This window comes from Myotis myotis, unplaced genomic scaffold (genome assembly GCF_014108235.1).
Source record: "Myotis myotis isolate mMyoMyo1 unplaced genomic scaffold, mMyoMyo1.p scaffold_m19_p_11, whole genome shotgun sequence".
Classification (NCBI taxonomy): Eukaryota; Metazoa; Chordata; class Mammalia; order Chiroptera; family Vespertilionidae; genus Myotis; species Myotis myotis.
The window spans coordinates 51,738,650-51,754,216 of NW_023416315.1; the positions used below are offsets into that span (position 1 = coordinate 51,738,650).

Sequence of the window (15,567 nt, forward strand, 5' to 3'; positions counted from 1 at the left end):
TGCACTGCCTAAAAGTCAGAAAAGATAAAGGAGAAACTTTGAAGCAGAGTTCACAGACATGGGAAAAGGAAAGAACCAATGATTGGTGAACTGGTAGGGCTAAAGGTCAGATGTTGGGTGATTAAACAGACTAGTTCGAGATAGGAGGGCTTTGGTTAAGTCTCAGGAATCTGGCCCCCAATTGTTTCAGGATTTTATTGCTATTACTTTTATTGTAGCTATCTCCTCCCCCTAATCTGCTGTGCTGAACAAAGCCAGTAGGGATGTGGAAGAGAGAAGAGTATGGGTCTGGTGTATTGGGCCCTGAGGGATGGAGCTCAGAGCAGGGACAGACAAGGGGCAGGACACTGTGTATACGTCTCCCTGGGAGTAGTGACCTAAAGCCCAGGGGAGAAAGGGTCAGTAAGCTATCATGAAGCCGAGGTAGATATCTAGGTCCTCATCCAGGAAAAAGGCTGCCACCTCATCTTCAATGTCTCTTATAAAAAAACCAAAACACTGGCCACATTAAAGCACAAGGCTAGGTCGAATAGGTGGTCACGAACAGCTGTGTTCTCCATCTCCGATGTCTTGTCATCCTCTTGTTGGGCCATGTTCACCTCCTGCCACATCTCACCCACTGAGGAGGCCACAAAGTACTCTTCGAACTGCTCTTGATTTTGGTCTGGAACAGAGGAGAGGGGGAAGGCAATGGAACACCGATCCTAACCTGTCCCTGTACAGGAAAGGGGAAGAAGTTGGAGAATATGGGGAAAGTTGGGTCCTGGGGCTTTTAACTCAATTATCCATATCCTTGTCCTTGACCGGAGAGGTGATGCTCCATCTGGGGGTCACTTCTGGTCTGTGTGAAACCACAGCTCTAGCCCAAGAGCACCAACACCCCATTTCCAACTCAACTGTGTCCTCCAAAGTGTTACATCATTTGGGAGTGAGGGACCACCTTACAAAAGAATGACAACCAAAGATCCTCTTCCCACAAATATGCATGTATGCTCATACTCATGAAAGCTCCATGCAATTTCCACTGGCCTGGAGTATTCCCCTGAATAGGGCTCTTCCCTGCTCGAGACACTTTCACATGACAGCCTCACACTACAATAGTAGGGGACCTGGGTATTCTCCCACAACCCAAACCTATCTCAGATTTCTCTCTGGCCTGATAAGTCATCTGGGAGTGATTAGAAACAGATCTGCAAACCTAGCCTCCTGAGGTTGCCCTCCTTTTCTACTTACCTGTAGAGGGCATTTGTTCTTTCTGACTCCTCTCACTGGGGCCTGGGCTCCCTCTCTGAGGCTTCACCCCCTTCATCCACAGCAGAAGTAGGATGGCTGCCAGTAATGCTGCTCTGAGGAGCTGGGAGCCCAGGGAAGTCATGGGTCTTCCCAGCCACTGTTGTGGCCTTCCCCACTCCCAGTGCCCAGCAGGCTCCCTGCCACCTCCCTCCCCTGTCCCTGTCCCACCCCTTCCCCCTTCCCAGCACCGTTTTATTCCCTTCCCTTCTATAGGACCTCTGACCTCATGAGCTCTGTGATATCACAGCCATGGGCTGACTCATTCCAGCTGACTAGAGAGTTCCATCACTAAGCAAGAGAGTGGGGAGTATTTAGCAGGGGATGACCAAGCCTTCGAGCATGACTATGGAGATCAATACAGATGACTTAAGAGTTTGTGAACTGCTTTCACATCCATTACATCCTTACAGCAGCCAGGTCTCAAAGGAATAGTGTCATCATCCCATTTTATAGATAAGGCTACTGAGGTTCACAAAAGAAATGACTCACCCACTCACGATCACAGAGAAAATAAGGGGCAGAGTGGGACTGTTGATTAATTCTTTTGATTCTAAATGTCACAGCTTCCCACTCTTCCATGAAACCTTTCTCAAAGGAAAGTGGCTTGCATAGGATGGGCTGAGACCAGATGCCTGAAATAAGGATCCTCAAGTTCTGGGCTGTGCTTAAAACTCAGGTCCATTGAAAATGAGGGAGGGGGAGGGGGAGGAGAGAGGGTGGACAAAGGGTCCATCTGGGCTGTGTGTGTGTGTGTGTGTGTGTGTGTGTGTAAGAGAGAGAGACAGGGAGAAAAAGAAAGAGAGACAGACACAGAGGGAAATAGGACAGACAGAATGCAGGGTGTCCTGGGCCTAAGTTGAACCTATTCTCTCCTTCCTCCTCCTCCCCTAACTGTCCTCATGCCTAGACTTTGCCCTCTTGTACTGATAGACTGGAAAAGCCTTTTCTCTCATTGTACATCCTCTTGTACTTTTAGTCACAGAGAAAACTTCATTAGAGGCTCATTCACTAAACTTCTTGCTTGGTAGAAGGAGGTAGAGTCCTCAGAGAAGAAGCAATGTGGCAGAGAGACAAGGAGCCCACCTAACAGATCTCAAGAAACCTGCCTCAGCGGCCCACTGCCCACCCTACCCTTGAACCTGGTGAGCTCATACCTGTTGGCAGTAACTGGCTGTGACTAATTTTCATCTGCTTCTTGGGACAGAGACGATGGTTAAGGGTGAGTTGGGGTGGGGTGGAGTGGGGTGGGGTGAGGTGGGGGAGACAGTATGGAGGGCTGTTCTGAAAACCAGAACAGATATAGGTCATGAGATACAGGAGAGGCATGCAGATAGGGATGAGTGGGAGAAGATTCTAGACACATTTGATCTATCCCAATGAGCCCACATCACTCCCGGTGCCCATGCATTCCACATCTGAATGAACCACCAAATGCAGGGGTAAGGATGTGTGCAGAAGCACGAACCTTTCTGGGAGAGGGGATTGCATGTGGAAATTTCTTTCTACAGATGTTACCCATATTGCCTACTTCATATACTTCCTGGTGATCCAAGTCAGGTGACTCGGTGACTGAGGAATGGTACAGGAGGTAACTTGATGGTGGGGGTGGAAAGATTAAAGTAAGCAGGTGACTCTGCTCATTCCTACCTTGAACTCATTGACTTGCAGGTCCAGGGAACGATGCTTGGGAAAAAAAAAAAATCACTAATGTCCTCCTGGCTATTTGGAGGACGGAGCCTCTTGGTTCCTGGCCAAAAAAGAAGCTATCTCCAGCTTGTGAGCATAAATGGGGAAGGAAGCTGTGGTGGAGAGCTTCTTGCAGAAGAGGAAGGAATGGAAAGAACCTGGTTAGAATGACCACCCTCCTTCCCAGCTTCCCATCTGAAAAGAATATATCCTTGAAGGAACCAAGAATCCTTTAAATTTTGTTTTCTTAATAAGAACTATTTAAGAAATATGAAAAACAAAAAGGGAAAGTAGTTCCACCCTCCAGTGGGCATCACTATTAATGTTTTCAAGTATGGTATTCAAATCTTTTCCCTATGTGGCTGTGGGTAGGTAGGTAGGAGTATATTTCCTATCAATTAAAATCCAGGTATCATGCGTGGTCCTCCTTATTGCATCAGAATAAGGGGTTGGCTGCTTTGGTACCAACCGGCTCTGGGCCCTGACATTGCTCTTACCTGCTTCTCCTGGGCACCTGGAAGGCATTACAGAGTCACGATAGACGTCAAGGCATCATCATAGGGTTGAAGCTGCTGCCTGAGGGAGAGAGACTGTGGTTGTCTTTGGTCCCAGAAATCTGAGAAAGCATGCAGAAGAATGCGAGGAGAAAAGGGACAGAAAGTGTAGTGATACGGTTGACGATAGAGGTGAAGGAGTAGTGGGGAAGAAAGCTGGAAAAGAGAAGAGAGAACTCCTTAAAGGTTAGAAAACAGTTTCCAAATCTCTAGTCTACCCCTGGGACAGGTGGGACTGTTACTGGAAAGGGGACCTGGCCTGGAGCAGGTCTGCCTAGGGCTGGCTGGTAGTGTGTGGACTCCTGACTTGGTGCAGGAAAGATTCCACAACAGGAGTCCAGGTGATTTTTGAAAGTATGCTATTAAAGTTCAGGACAGTGAAACACAAGAAGGGCTTAGCATAGAAGAAGTGACAGGAGAGGGCCTAGGTGGGAAACATTAGCCTAGGTGGGGCCGCTTTCACTCACTGGGAAGTCAGAGAAAGGGGGCCTTGAGGACAGGGTCAGAGGGTTAACCCAGGAGGAGCTGCTACTACCCATGGCTCCCCTGGTTGCAAGCCTCATGGGGTCTCTTAGTTTAGGCAATGAATACCTGTGGGGAAAGAAGAGGGGGGAGGGAGGGAAAAGGTGTGGGTGTGTTCCTGGGAGAGAGAGCAAGAACTGGGACCTTCATTTTGAAGGGTTTTAAAGAGTGGGAGTTTAGGGAAGGTCGTAGTGGAGGATCTCAATAGAATATTCATCAGTTCTATGCTGATGTGCCAAAAGGAGATTTATTCCCTTAAATTCATCTGTCCTTGGGTGTGGTTGACAAATGGCTCTCATTGGATTTGGATTTCTGTTATCTGTCTCCCCGAGTAGGGTGATTTAAGCTCTGGTTGGGGAGACGTGCAAACCATTTATTTATTTTTTTTAAATATTTTTTTATTGGTTTTTAGAGAGAGAGGAAGGGATAGGGAAAAAAAGAGAAACATTGATATGAGAGCAAAACATTAATCGGCTGCCCTGACCAGAAATCAAACCAGCAACCTTTTGGTGCATGGGATGACGCTCAACCAACTGAGCCACAGCAGCCAGGACCAAAACATTTACTCCTATGTATCCTTGGTTTAGGGAAGACAGGATTTACTAGATGGCTGCAAACTGCTGTTTAATTATCTATCTCAGTTTCCCTATTCCACTTGCCAAGGAATTTTCCTAGCTTCTTTAAATCTTGCCTTAGGACAACCTGGTTCCCCCAGGCTGCTGGTACCTGCCCCTCCCATTGGAGAGCACAGTGCAGGCGCAGAAGGGCAAGTGAGAGGGTGAAGAGCCTGCCCCCCTTTCTCCTCACTGACCCAAGGACACTGCCCTTGGTGAGAGACCCTGTGCACCTGCTCCGTGCGGCTCTGACCGGGCCTGCCCTCTCCCACCCCCTCCAAGATTAGCTTTATAGGCTGGGTGCTGCTTTCCTGTGCCTGCCCCTGCTTATCAGCTCATCTATAACCCCCACCTCAACCTTATCGCTGCCTCCATCTCCTTAGACTAATCCCAAGGCTTCAGAGGCTATTACCACCTCACCCTGCCTAACCCCCAGCGCAGCAGAAAAATGTCCCACAAGGTGACTCCCTCCCCTTAACCAGCCCGCCCCTCCCCCTCCCCAGGGTGAGAGCATGCTTTCTCCTTGTCTCCGGCATCTACTCTTTCTTGCCTTTTTATTTTCCTTTCAACTCCTGTCCTACTCTAAAGGTTGTTTTGTCCACCTTGCAACTGCTAGAAAAAACACCTTCATTCTTACAGCAAAAGAAGCGAGCATTCCCCCTGCTCCTGGAGACCCCGAAGGGGGAGGGTCCCCTGAGGATCTCCACTCAGATCTCTCACATCTTTATAGGCAGAAGTTTCCTAAGAAGCAACAAGGTCTGGCATGTGATCTGGAGCTAAGGTTTTAACTTTAAAGCCAGTTCCAGTTTTGCTACTTGCTGTAGGTACTCACACTTCCCGTCTGGGCTCCGTCTTGGTCTTCTCACTTATGAAATAAAGAGGACCTTCCCTATTCCCACCTACCTCTTAGGGCTATTGAATGACTACAGTTCAGTCGTAGGTATATACTGCTTTGAAAACAATCAGGAGGAGAAATAGAAACTGCCCTATCAGACAGTTTGGCTTACTCTTTCCTCCTGCTGTCTCATTCCCAGAGAGAGACCCAAAGGTGGGTGGGTCTACCTCCTTCACCTGCCTCTCTTCCTGTTGTGAAAACACAGGGCCCTCTGAAGGTCTCCTCTGATGAGGGCTCCAAGTAGCTGGAAGAGAAGAAGGGTCACTCTGAGTTTCTCACAGAGGAGGGGTGGCCTGGACCCCTTTTGTGAGTCAGGGTTGAGGACAGAGATGACCACCACTCAGGGAAGCAGCCCCAGCTGCTTCTAAGCTCATCTCTGGAAGGATCATCAACATCCTTGAGTTCTTAGGATCATGCTCTACAGCCACTTCCATGAGAGAGCAGAGGTGCTCCACTCCTTTTACAGAGTAGCAGACTGAGGCACAGAAAGCTCACCTAACTGATTTGCAAGGGCTGAGAGAGCCAGGATTCAAACCAGGCTGATAGCCCAGCTGGAGGACATGATTTCCAGATCATCTGCATCCCACTGACTGCTCACCTTGCTTGTGGGAGCCCGCTTCTAGGTCTCTCGCCTTGCTCCCCATTCAGAGTGCTCTGCCCCGCCCCTCACCTGTCCAGGTCTCAGCCCCAACCCACTGCCAAAGTTCCCTCCCCTCTCCCCTCCTGGCTGTAGGGCGGGCTCTGTGTCTCAGAGGTTCACTCTAGAAACAGCTCCTCCCCTTCCAGGTAAAGCTGCTCTCTCGTGACAGGGCAGTCAGTCACCAGTGCACATGCATACACACACACCCCACACACACCCCACAACCACAGACTGCACATACAAATAGCACGGGAGATACAATCATTCTCACTCCCAACCCCCAAGCAAACCTGGCCACTTCCTCAGTAGCTGCTGAGTCCTGGACCTGCCTCTTCACCACGCCCCATCACCTGCCTGCAAGGAGAAGACATGGGGACTCCTCCACCCAAGGTGAAAGGGCCCTGGACCCACCTCCAGAAACTTCTGACCTCATGGATGTTCAGAGAGAAAGACTGGGATCAGCAGCTGGATGAGGCCCACATGCTGCAACAGAAGAGGTAAGCTGTCCGGTCACATGGTGTCCCACCTCTCGCTGATCCACAGACCTTCCTGCCCACTCCAGTCTATCCCCAGAGTTCAGCGCCAGGCACTTGGATGTGCCCTTTCGTTGCAAAACCCAAGTTGCCCCTCTCAGTGATGAGGGGTGGGGGATGGAGTTGAGCCACACAGGTAGACCTTGATGTGGATTCCATAGATTTAGAGGCAGAGCTCTCATCTGCCTACTTGGTGGGAGAAGAGGATGGGGACAAGAGGGACCAGAGGGAAGAAGCCAGTATGTTAGGGGGGTTGCAGACAGGTGCAGGCTGATGGAGAGCAGGTTGCTGGGGAAGGGATGAGACCCTGTGGGTTGAAGAAAGAGGGAGGAATCAGCATTAGTAGAAATGGAAATGGATTGGTGGGAAAGAGGAGGAGAGCTTTGTTCACCTGGAGCTGACAGCCAAGGAGGGAAACCCACGTGACACTAGAGAGTCCTCAGTTCAGTCAGCGGTCGCCAACCTTTTGGATCTCATGGATCACCAGTGGTTCGCGGACCATCAGTTGGTGACCAGTTCATCTGCCTTTTATTGAGTGGGGTGTGTGCGGCGGTGTGCTGGGGACTGGAAATACAGCTGTTGATAAAGCCTATGTCTGCTTCTGGGACACTCAGTGCAGGTGGGGCTGATACACCTGGGGGCAGGTCATATCTTGGCTAATTAGCCCCGAGGTCCAGATCCCAGAAGCGCAGGCAGGGCAGGGACCTATCTTGTGGGAGGCCTCTGCCTCGGAGTGTTTGGAGGACTTGTCTCCCATGAGAGAGCATGGGAGCTCAGGGAATGAGCTGAACACACACTGGCAGATCAGGGGTCCAGCCAGGGCTGGTTTCACAGGTAGGTGACCTCTACAGTTGCATAGGGCTCTGGGCTTCAGAAAAGCCCTGCACTCTATTTAATGCACTGCTATCAACTGGAAATTCTTAATAATATTTTAAACAAGGGGTCCTGCACTTTCATTTTGCCCCAGGCCTTGCAAATTGTGTAGCAGAGCTTGGGTGCAATCTGAACCCTCATTCCAGGAAAGGCTCTCTGCTTGCTCAGCAGCACCCACTCCAGGGCCTGCAATGGAACCTTTGGCCTCCCACCTGTGTCCCTGCTTTGGAATGGGATTAGGGCAGACCTTCCCTCTGCAGGGGGCAGTGGACTGGAGGCTTCGGGCGACAGGCTGTGTGTAGTGCCCGCAGCATAGAGCTGAACTCTGGAAGCCTAGCCCTGGCTGCCCTGAGCTGCGGCTGGGACTGAGGGTCCAGGTGAGATGGGGCAGGGGCTGCCCCTCTCTCTGCTGGTCCATTTCTGAGAGCACTTCGTTAAATTAGGGCAGACCTGAGCTCTGCCTTGAGAATAAAACAAAAAAAACCTGCTTCGCTAAGTAAAACACCCTTTCCAATGGCTCACGGGGCCACTGAAGAGGAATTTGGGATTGAGAGACATCATGGTCACCAGTCAGTTTGTCTGCCTTTTGTCTCTCCCTCATGACCCTCAATCTGCCAGACCATGTGATCATCTTCACAGCCAGCTAATACTGACTTGCCCATCAGGGTGGGCTTTAGTTTTGTCTCTTGTTTGGCTCATCCAGGCAGGGAAAGCAAAGGCTGGCTGAGAGAGGTGCCCTGGGATGGGCCTCTCCACAGGGTGCCCCCCCCGGCCACCCCCCTGTGTTCCCCCTTAGTTACTACAGGGGTGTTTAGACCATTCAATTTGAGGGCAACACCCAGAATAGATTCTCCATAACCCACCCCAAACTCTCCCTGCCCCCATCATGGATGTGAACCTAAACAGTCCAGAGGGGTAATCAGAACTTCAGCAACTCACAAACACACACTGCTCTCATACCTGGCCTGCCTCATCCTCTCTGCCCAGTTCTAATCTCACAAACTCCCCAGGCCAGGGTGTCAACCGGGGACCAAAGTTCCATCTCCCTGACCTGCTCCAGCTCCCCAGGTTCCTGAAACATTTACACAGCTTAGATGGATTCAGCCAGGCCTCATGACCTTCTCTCCTGGCCACCAGGGCCACCCACTCTGCAGCCCAGGCCCTCCTCCCCTGGTCACTACAAGCCTCTGCTGAGTCTCCCACTCAGTGAGCCCAGGCCCCCAGTGTGGGAAGACCTAATGTGATATAATGGCTCTGGTCTCAGCTTCACTGCAATTCTGTCTCTGCATCACTCATGTTCATTTTCTCCCAGGATTCAAGAATCTCTACTACTTCAGGCTGCCAAGGACAACGACCTTTGTGTCTTGAAGAAACTTCTGCTAGACAGAAGCTGCGACTTACGGCAAAGAGGTGAGCTCAGAGTTTAATGTGATAGAGATGGGGCCCCTCTGGCCCAGAACTTCCAGAGTTTCTGCAAAGGGGTCTGTTCCCTGATGGGAGGGTTTGATGCCTCTGTCTTACTCTTCTCCAGGAGCCCTGGGAGAGACAGCACTGCACATAGCGGCCCTCTATGACAACCTGGAGGCTGCCATGGTGCTGATGGAGGCCGCCCCGGAGCTGGTTTATGAGTCCACCCTCTGTGAGCCATTTGTAGGTGAGGAGCCTTCAGTTTTTCAAGGTGGAAACAAGTAGGGGAGGGTCTGTTCACATGGGCCTCTGAGTTGGGAAGAATACACAGGTTCTGGTCTTGGCTTCCACGACTTCCTCAAGCCATTTATTATTTCCCTCAATTCCTTTCATGTTCTCTGAAGGACAGGACTCTATTTCCTTCACAGCAACACTAGAGTGATTGCAATTATGCCCTACCCCCAAAATTCAAGAGGTAGGGACAATGCTGTAAAAAGCCTGAGGGACTAATTGCCCTCAGTCACAGCCCAGTCTGCAGAGCTGAGGGCATAAATCTATTCAAGGATGTGTCAGGGACCTCCTGCAAGCCAGGCAGATGGTGCACCTGTGAAAGAAATGGGGACAGACCCCCATGACTGAGGGCTCTCTCTGAACCAGGTCAGACTGCACTGCACGTGGCCATCATGAACCAGAATGTGAACTTGGTGCGAGCCTTGCTAGCCCACGGGGCATGCGTCTCTGCCAGAGCTACAGGAACAGCTTTCCGCCTCAGCCCCCACAACCACATCTACTTTGGTGAGAACCAGAGCCAGGGCTGGGGAAGGGGAGGTAGGTGGCAGGCAAGAGCCAGGGGAGGATGGAATGAGGAGAGCTCTGTGCCTGATGGGGTGGGGTGGACTGGGGTCAGCCCTTATAGGGCTTAAGGCCAGAGCCCATTCCCCCAGGGCCTCTGCACCATCCCTGCCTCTGGTTTTGCTGATAAGTGTCCCCAAGTCTAGAGCTGAGCTGTGTGGAGGAACAGGCAGTCACTGGGGAGGTGCCCATCCCAGCCTGCACTCATGCCATGGAGCTCTCTGTTTCCCCAGGGGAGCACCCTTTGTCCTTTGCTGCCTGCGTGGGCAGTGAGGAGATTGTGCGTCTGCTCATTGAACATGGAGCTAACATCCGGGCCCAGGACTCCCTGGGTAAGCACTGGAGTGTGGAAAAAACTTGGGAAGGACCTGGGTGGGAGAGGAGGGTCTGGGACAATGGTCAGGCCCACCATGGGGACCATCAGGGACTAGGGTCCAGCAGCCACATGACACCGGTGTCCTCCCCAGGAAACACAGTGTTGCACATCCTCGTCTTCCAACCCAACAAGACCTTTGCCTGCCAGATGTACAACCTGCTGCTGTCCTATGATGGGCATGGGGGCCACCTGCAGTCCCTGGACCTTATACCCAATCACCAGGGTCTCACCCCCTTCAAGCTGGCTGGAGTGGAGGGCAACACTGTGGTGAGGGACACTCTCCAACCCTACATGTTCTCATGATCCTTCTCCTCAAACTCTCCAAAAGGATGGTAGTCCCTTACATCCAACTCTGTCACTAAAAGCCTCAGTCTCAGGAATCCCTGGCTAAGGAGGACCTGAGGCTCATTCTTTAGAATATCTACTGGGAACCCAAAGTTCTGTTCCCTTTGCCTGTTCTCTTCTTTCAGATCTTTGTAAGGTTTGTGGGAAGGAAAGATAACAAAAAAATAATAAGGAGGTTTATGGAATCAAAGGCTTGCTACGTCCTGACTGTCATCAGTCCCAAGGAATGAGTGCCAAGCTCTTCAATGGTGGTTCTCCCCTGGACCAGCTTCTCACACACTGACACTCCAACTCACTGCTGTGTTCTCACAGATGTTCCAACACCTGATGCAGAAGCGGAAGCACATCCAGTGGACCTATGGGCCGCTGACCTCTACTCTCTATGACCTCACAGAGATCGATTCCTGGGGAGAAAAGGTGTCCTTTCTGGAGCTCGTGGTCTCCTCTAAGAAGCGGGAGGTAAGGATGAGATGGAGGATCAAGGACTGTCATGTGCTCGTGCAGAGCCTATCCATTTGCTAAGATCCTGGGTTCCAGACACTTCCTCACCTGATAATATATGGAAATATATGGAAACAAGACTCCTGGAACCTTTGGGAGAAAAGTCCAATCAACACCCCTTTCCTGACTGCACTTTCCCTCTGCTTAGCTCTAGTCATTTTCCCTTACCTTTGTCACACTGACATTTCAAGATAAGGAACTCTCCAAATGGAGGTTGCTTACTACCACTCACTCATTAATTTAGTCATTCAGCATATTGAACACCTTCTGTGTCCCAGATGCTATACAAGGAACTGAGAATACAGAAATAAACAAAACACAGTTCCTATCTGTCAACTTCCTCAATTACAGTCCCTTTCCTCAATAATTGCAGTAGAGTACAATGTATACCATTCCAGGGGTTTGTACTGTGCATAATGGCAGCAAAATTGAGGTTGGGTGGATCAGAGACAATGTACCAGAAGTGCCTGAGGTGGGTCTTTAAGGAGGAGTTAGGAATTCCCAGGAAGATGAGAAAAATAGAGAGCTTTCTGGAGAGGGAAAAACAATGATCAGCCCGAGTTGAGTGATATGAGGGAAAGGCAAATACGTTGAAGACAGGTAGAGAGGATAAAATACTTTGAACTACCAGGAATCTGGTAGTGGCCAGATAGTGGCCAGATAAAGCTTCTGGTATTTATTTGCCAGTTGTTAATTTCTTAGGAATCGTCTAGAGCCATAAACTCAGATGACTAAGTGGTAATGAAAAGAAGAAAAGGTGAGTGGCTAGTTTGTATGAACTTCCTCAGAGGATATTCCTGGACACAGTATATCTCATTAGAGCCTACTCCCTCTGATAGATTGTGCCACCACAAGTCCTTGGTCTCTGATTTCAGCCAACTCTCAATATTCTCTTATAGGTTTTATTCTTGTCTTTGTCAGCTAGTTTTCTATTCCTTCAAAGTTCTCTTCCAGCTCCTTTTATGTCCCTCACTGCCTTCCCCCTTAGTTCTATCAGAAGACCCAGTCTCCTACCTTCTTTATCTTCCTGCCTGGTCCTGCCACACATATCTGGAAACTGCACTCTCTCTCTTCTCTAGGTTTAATGGAAAATATATTCTTTCTGTTAATGGTTAATCTCTCCAGCTGTGCTTTGAATTTTCCTTTTTTTTAAAAAAAAAATTGCCTTTTTATATTTTCTCAAACGTTCATTACCCCCTCACATTTGTATCTTTAACCTTTCACTATCTAGTTACATCAGAGGTCATTGATACATTCTACTACCTGGGTCCGCTATCACTTTTCTCCAGACCATAAGACTGCTAGAACAAATCTGGCTACTTCCTTGCTTGAACTCCCAATTGCTTCTCATTATGTTAAGAAAAAAGTTCAAACTCCCCACGTTAACATTCATGATGTAGGATAATCTGTCCATTATAGCATTCATTCATTTTAACCCCTACCCATCACTCCCAACAGGTTATCTCTTATCCCCAAACATATCTCATCTGCAAATAGCTTCTCATACCTTCCTGCCTTGGCAATTGCTACTACTTCATGGAATGATCTTAGGAACTTTCCCTTCACTCAACTATGTGCTGCTCATTGTTCAATGCCTCAATGATGCTATAGTGTCTTGTGTTCACTTCTATAACACTTAATCCGTAGCCCTAGCATATAAAAGAGGTTTACTAGTTGTCTGTAAGAAAAAAAATGAGGATGCCAGTGCTGGTGACTGCCCTGTCCATCTGGGACCCAGTGGGAAGCCCCACACTGCTCACTATGTTGGTCACCCCAAGCTGCATTCTCCTTCCATGGCAGGCTCGCCAGATCCTGGATCAGACCCCAGTGAAGCAGCTGGTGAGCTTCAAGTGGAGGAAATATGGGAGGCCCTACTTCTGCATTCTGGGTGCCTTGTATGTGCTCTACATGAGCTGCTTCACCATGTGCTGTGTCAACCGCCCCCTCAAGAATTGTAGCAGCAATCACACAGATTCCCGAGATATCACCCTTATGGAGCAGAAGCTGCTACAGGTGACTCTTCACAGAAGGAAATGAAAGGGAATGTTAAAATGGGGCGATGGTGCTGGAGACCAAAATGATACTACCCAGGGAAGATACCCTTCACTGGGCTCTAACAGCTGCAGGCTCCTAAGCAACTGACAGAAGTTGGACATGAGTTAGGGGCACCAGAAAGGAGGCTTACTGAGTAAAAATACACTTGTCCAGGGAGTTGTGCCTTCTCTCACTGACTTTGAAAGGATGCTTGGTGTTAGGAATACTGTGCATTGGTAAAAGTCCTTTCAGTGTAGGGAGAGGACCAGTCTTTTGTAATGTGAACTTGAAGGGAAACGCTGTTGTTCTAACGGAAGAGAAATCATGCTCCATGTCCATGTCTGGGTCCATTTCATCTCTGTGAGGGCAGCATAGCCCTCTGGCTTCCATTCTCTTCTGTGTTCTGTCAATACGAAGCACATTGGCAAGGATGTGTCAGCTGTCTGACCACCTGTCAGATACGCTGCAGAAGGATGCCTGTATAGTGTAGCAGGCCGAAGCCAATAATCTCGGAAGCAAATTTACTCTGGTGGGCTTGCATCCCGTGGTGTCCTTCAGAGACCTGGGTGGTGAGGACACTGAGTAGAGGTGTGGAAGAAATCTAAGAGTCTGCTGTTAGAGGAAGCAAATCCTCCTTTGAGTATAGCAGAATGAGTAGACTCTAATGAGTATTTTTGAAGATAGGCATTCAACAAGCATAGCTACATTGGGCTGGTTAATTTTTTGTAGGACAACTTTTTTGTCCTGGTGATCTGAAAAGAGCTGAAAGGGGCTGCAGCATGTGGGCAGAAAGTGAGATAGAGGAGGAAGAATTTAGCCAGGCAAGTAGGAGGTAGGTGACAGGAGATGTATGCTCTATGCAGGATGGACTAGCCATGGGTATAACTCAGCCTGGACTAGTGTCAGAATGAGAGCATAAACTGCGTAGGCCAAGGAGCAAAGTTAGACCAAAGACAGTGGTATGCTCAGAGAAGGAACAGGGCCAAGTACCTCACTAAACCCTAAAGTAGATCAAGACACTCTATCACTTCTGCTTCTATAACCACCTCTAAATATATAGATAGATGCTTATGTATCCAGAGCCCTGTATCTCATAAAAAAGGATTTGCTGACTTGTTAGAGGAGGGCATGAGTGCTTAGGGGAATTTGTGTCCCATGCATCTCAAAATGGGCATGAGGCTTGCCCCTAGTATGGAGACCAAACTGGGGAACTAAGGACATTTAGAAGATGGCCAAGTGAATGGGTGAGTGGCTAGAAGTAGAAAAAGATATAAACATGAGGAGTTGGTGGTAGCTGGGCTTTTCCAACATCCCCAGACCTATTTCTGCAGATGCACTAATTCCCAGCCTTCCTTTGTCTCAAGCTTACTTAGGGGTTTTCTGGATCTGGAATGTAGATAGTGTTCTGGCCCAAGAGTTGGGTGATGCCAAGTGATTAATTAGCACCAAATCTCCTCCCTGTGTGACTTTCTCTTTGGGGCAGGACTAATTGTGTACAAACATGTTCCTTTGACCCAGATAGTCTAAATTATATTATAAAACCCCTCCCCTTGCCTCAGGACTAGGTGAAGCATAATTTTAGCTGACTGTGCCTACTCATCTTCTTCTTTTTTTTTTTTTTTCTCTCTCTCTCTCCTATTCTTTTCTTTTCCTATTTTATCCTTTTTCTCTTTTACTCTTTCCCTGGTAAGATGAGGGAAACTGGAGTGCAGGGGCAGGGAGTCACATACAGAAGTGTCTCTCACCTCCTGCTATTTAAGTAATTATTGGTCCAAACAGAAGACTCTTGACTTTCAAATATCTTTACCTTCATGGGGAAGGAGGTAAAGAAGGTTAAGAATGCTATTGTAAGGGGTTTGGATAGCAAAGCTCACCAATGAGAGGTTCCTATTCTTTGGCATTGCCCCTTGAGACGTGGTCCTGAGTTTATGGATTTTTTGTGTTCCTTGCATTCAATAGTAAGTCAATCTGGATCAGATCAGGGGCTTCTACACCTATCACCATGATCTGAAAGATTCTGCTTTCATGATGCACCAGATTAGTTAGCTAATAGAAATTTTTCTTTTTTTCCTGCCTTTTTGTTACTTGAAAAAATGAAAATGTATCAATACATGTGTTGACTTGATTAATGCAATTGTTGACAGATTCCTTAGCCCATGGAGCTTTTTGTTAGACAAATGAATACTTTAACATCCAATTAAATTAATCAATCTGGACACACAGGATTTCAGTCTTAGTCACTGTAGGATTTCCTCTGTGGATCTCGTGGGTTCTGGAGCAGTCACTGGGCTCCATGAGGATAGCCTAGAGCCATGGTTGGCAAACCACGGCTTGAGAGCCACATGTGGCTCTTTGGCCCCTTGAGTGTGGCTCTTCCACAAAATACCACGAGTGCGCGCGCACGTACAGTGCGATTGAAACTTCGTGGCCCATGCGCAGAAG

General features: G+C 48.8%; 2 protein-coding genes across 4 annotated transcripts in view; one reads left to right on the plus strand and one right to left on the minus strand.

Moving 5' to 3' along the window:
- Positions 1 to 78: 78 nt before the first annotated feature.
- Positions 79 to 1,375, minus strand: LLCFC1 (LLLL and CFNLAS motif containing 1). Its single transcript, XM_036328997.1, has 2 exons — positions 1,234 to 1,375; positions 79 to 664 (listed from the first exon to the last, which is right to left on the minus strand). Exons 1-2 carry the CDS (start codon positions 1,373 to 1,375, stop codon positions 480 to 482), a joined length of 327 nt encoding a protein of 108 aa, XP_036184890.1. The 3' UTR covers positions 79 to 479.
- Positions 1,376 to 6,389: 5,014 nt separating this feature from the next.
- TRPV5 (transient receptor potential cation channel subfamily V member 5) overlaps positions 6,390 to 15,567 on the plus strand; it is a 31,129-nt gene continuing 21,951 nt past the window's right edge. For 2 of the 3 annotated variants that reach the window (XM_036328487.1, XM_036328489.1), the window contains exons 1-8: positions 6,390 to 6,701; positions 8,923 to 9,020; positions 9,142 to 9,264; positions 9,675 to 9,812; positions 10,103 to 10,201; positions 10,337 to 10,512; positions 10,903 to 11,049; positions 12,892 to 13,104. In XM_036328487.1, coding sequence (XP_036184380.1) covers positions 6,574 to 6,701; positions 8,923 to 9,020; positions 9,142 to 9,264; positions 9,675 to 9,812; positions 10,103 to 10,201; positions 10,337 to 10,512; positions 10,903 to 11,049; positions 12,892 to 13,104 — 1,122 coding nt within the window. In that variant the 5' untranslated portion in view covers positions 6,390 to 6,573. The remainder of the gene's footprint in view (positions 6,702 to 8,922; positions 9,021 to 9,141; positions 9,265 to 9,674; positions 9,813 to 10,102; positions 10,202 to 10,336; positions 10,513 to 10,902; positions 11,050 to 12,891; positions 13,105 to 15,567) is intronic. The other variant, XM_036328488.1, reaches the window with a different exon arrangement.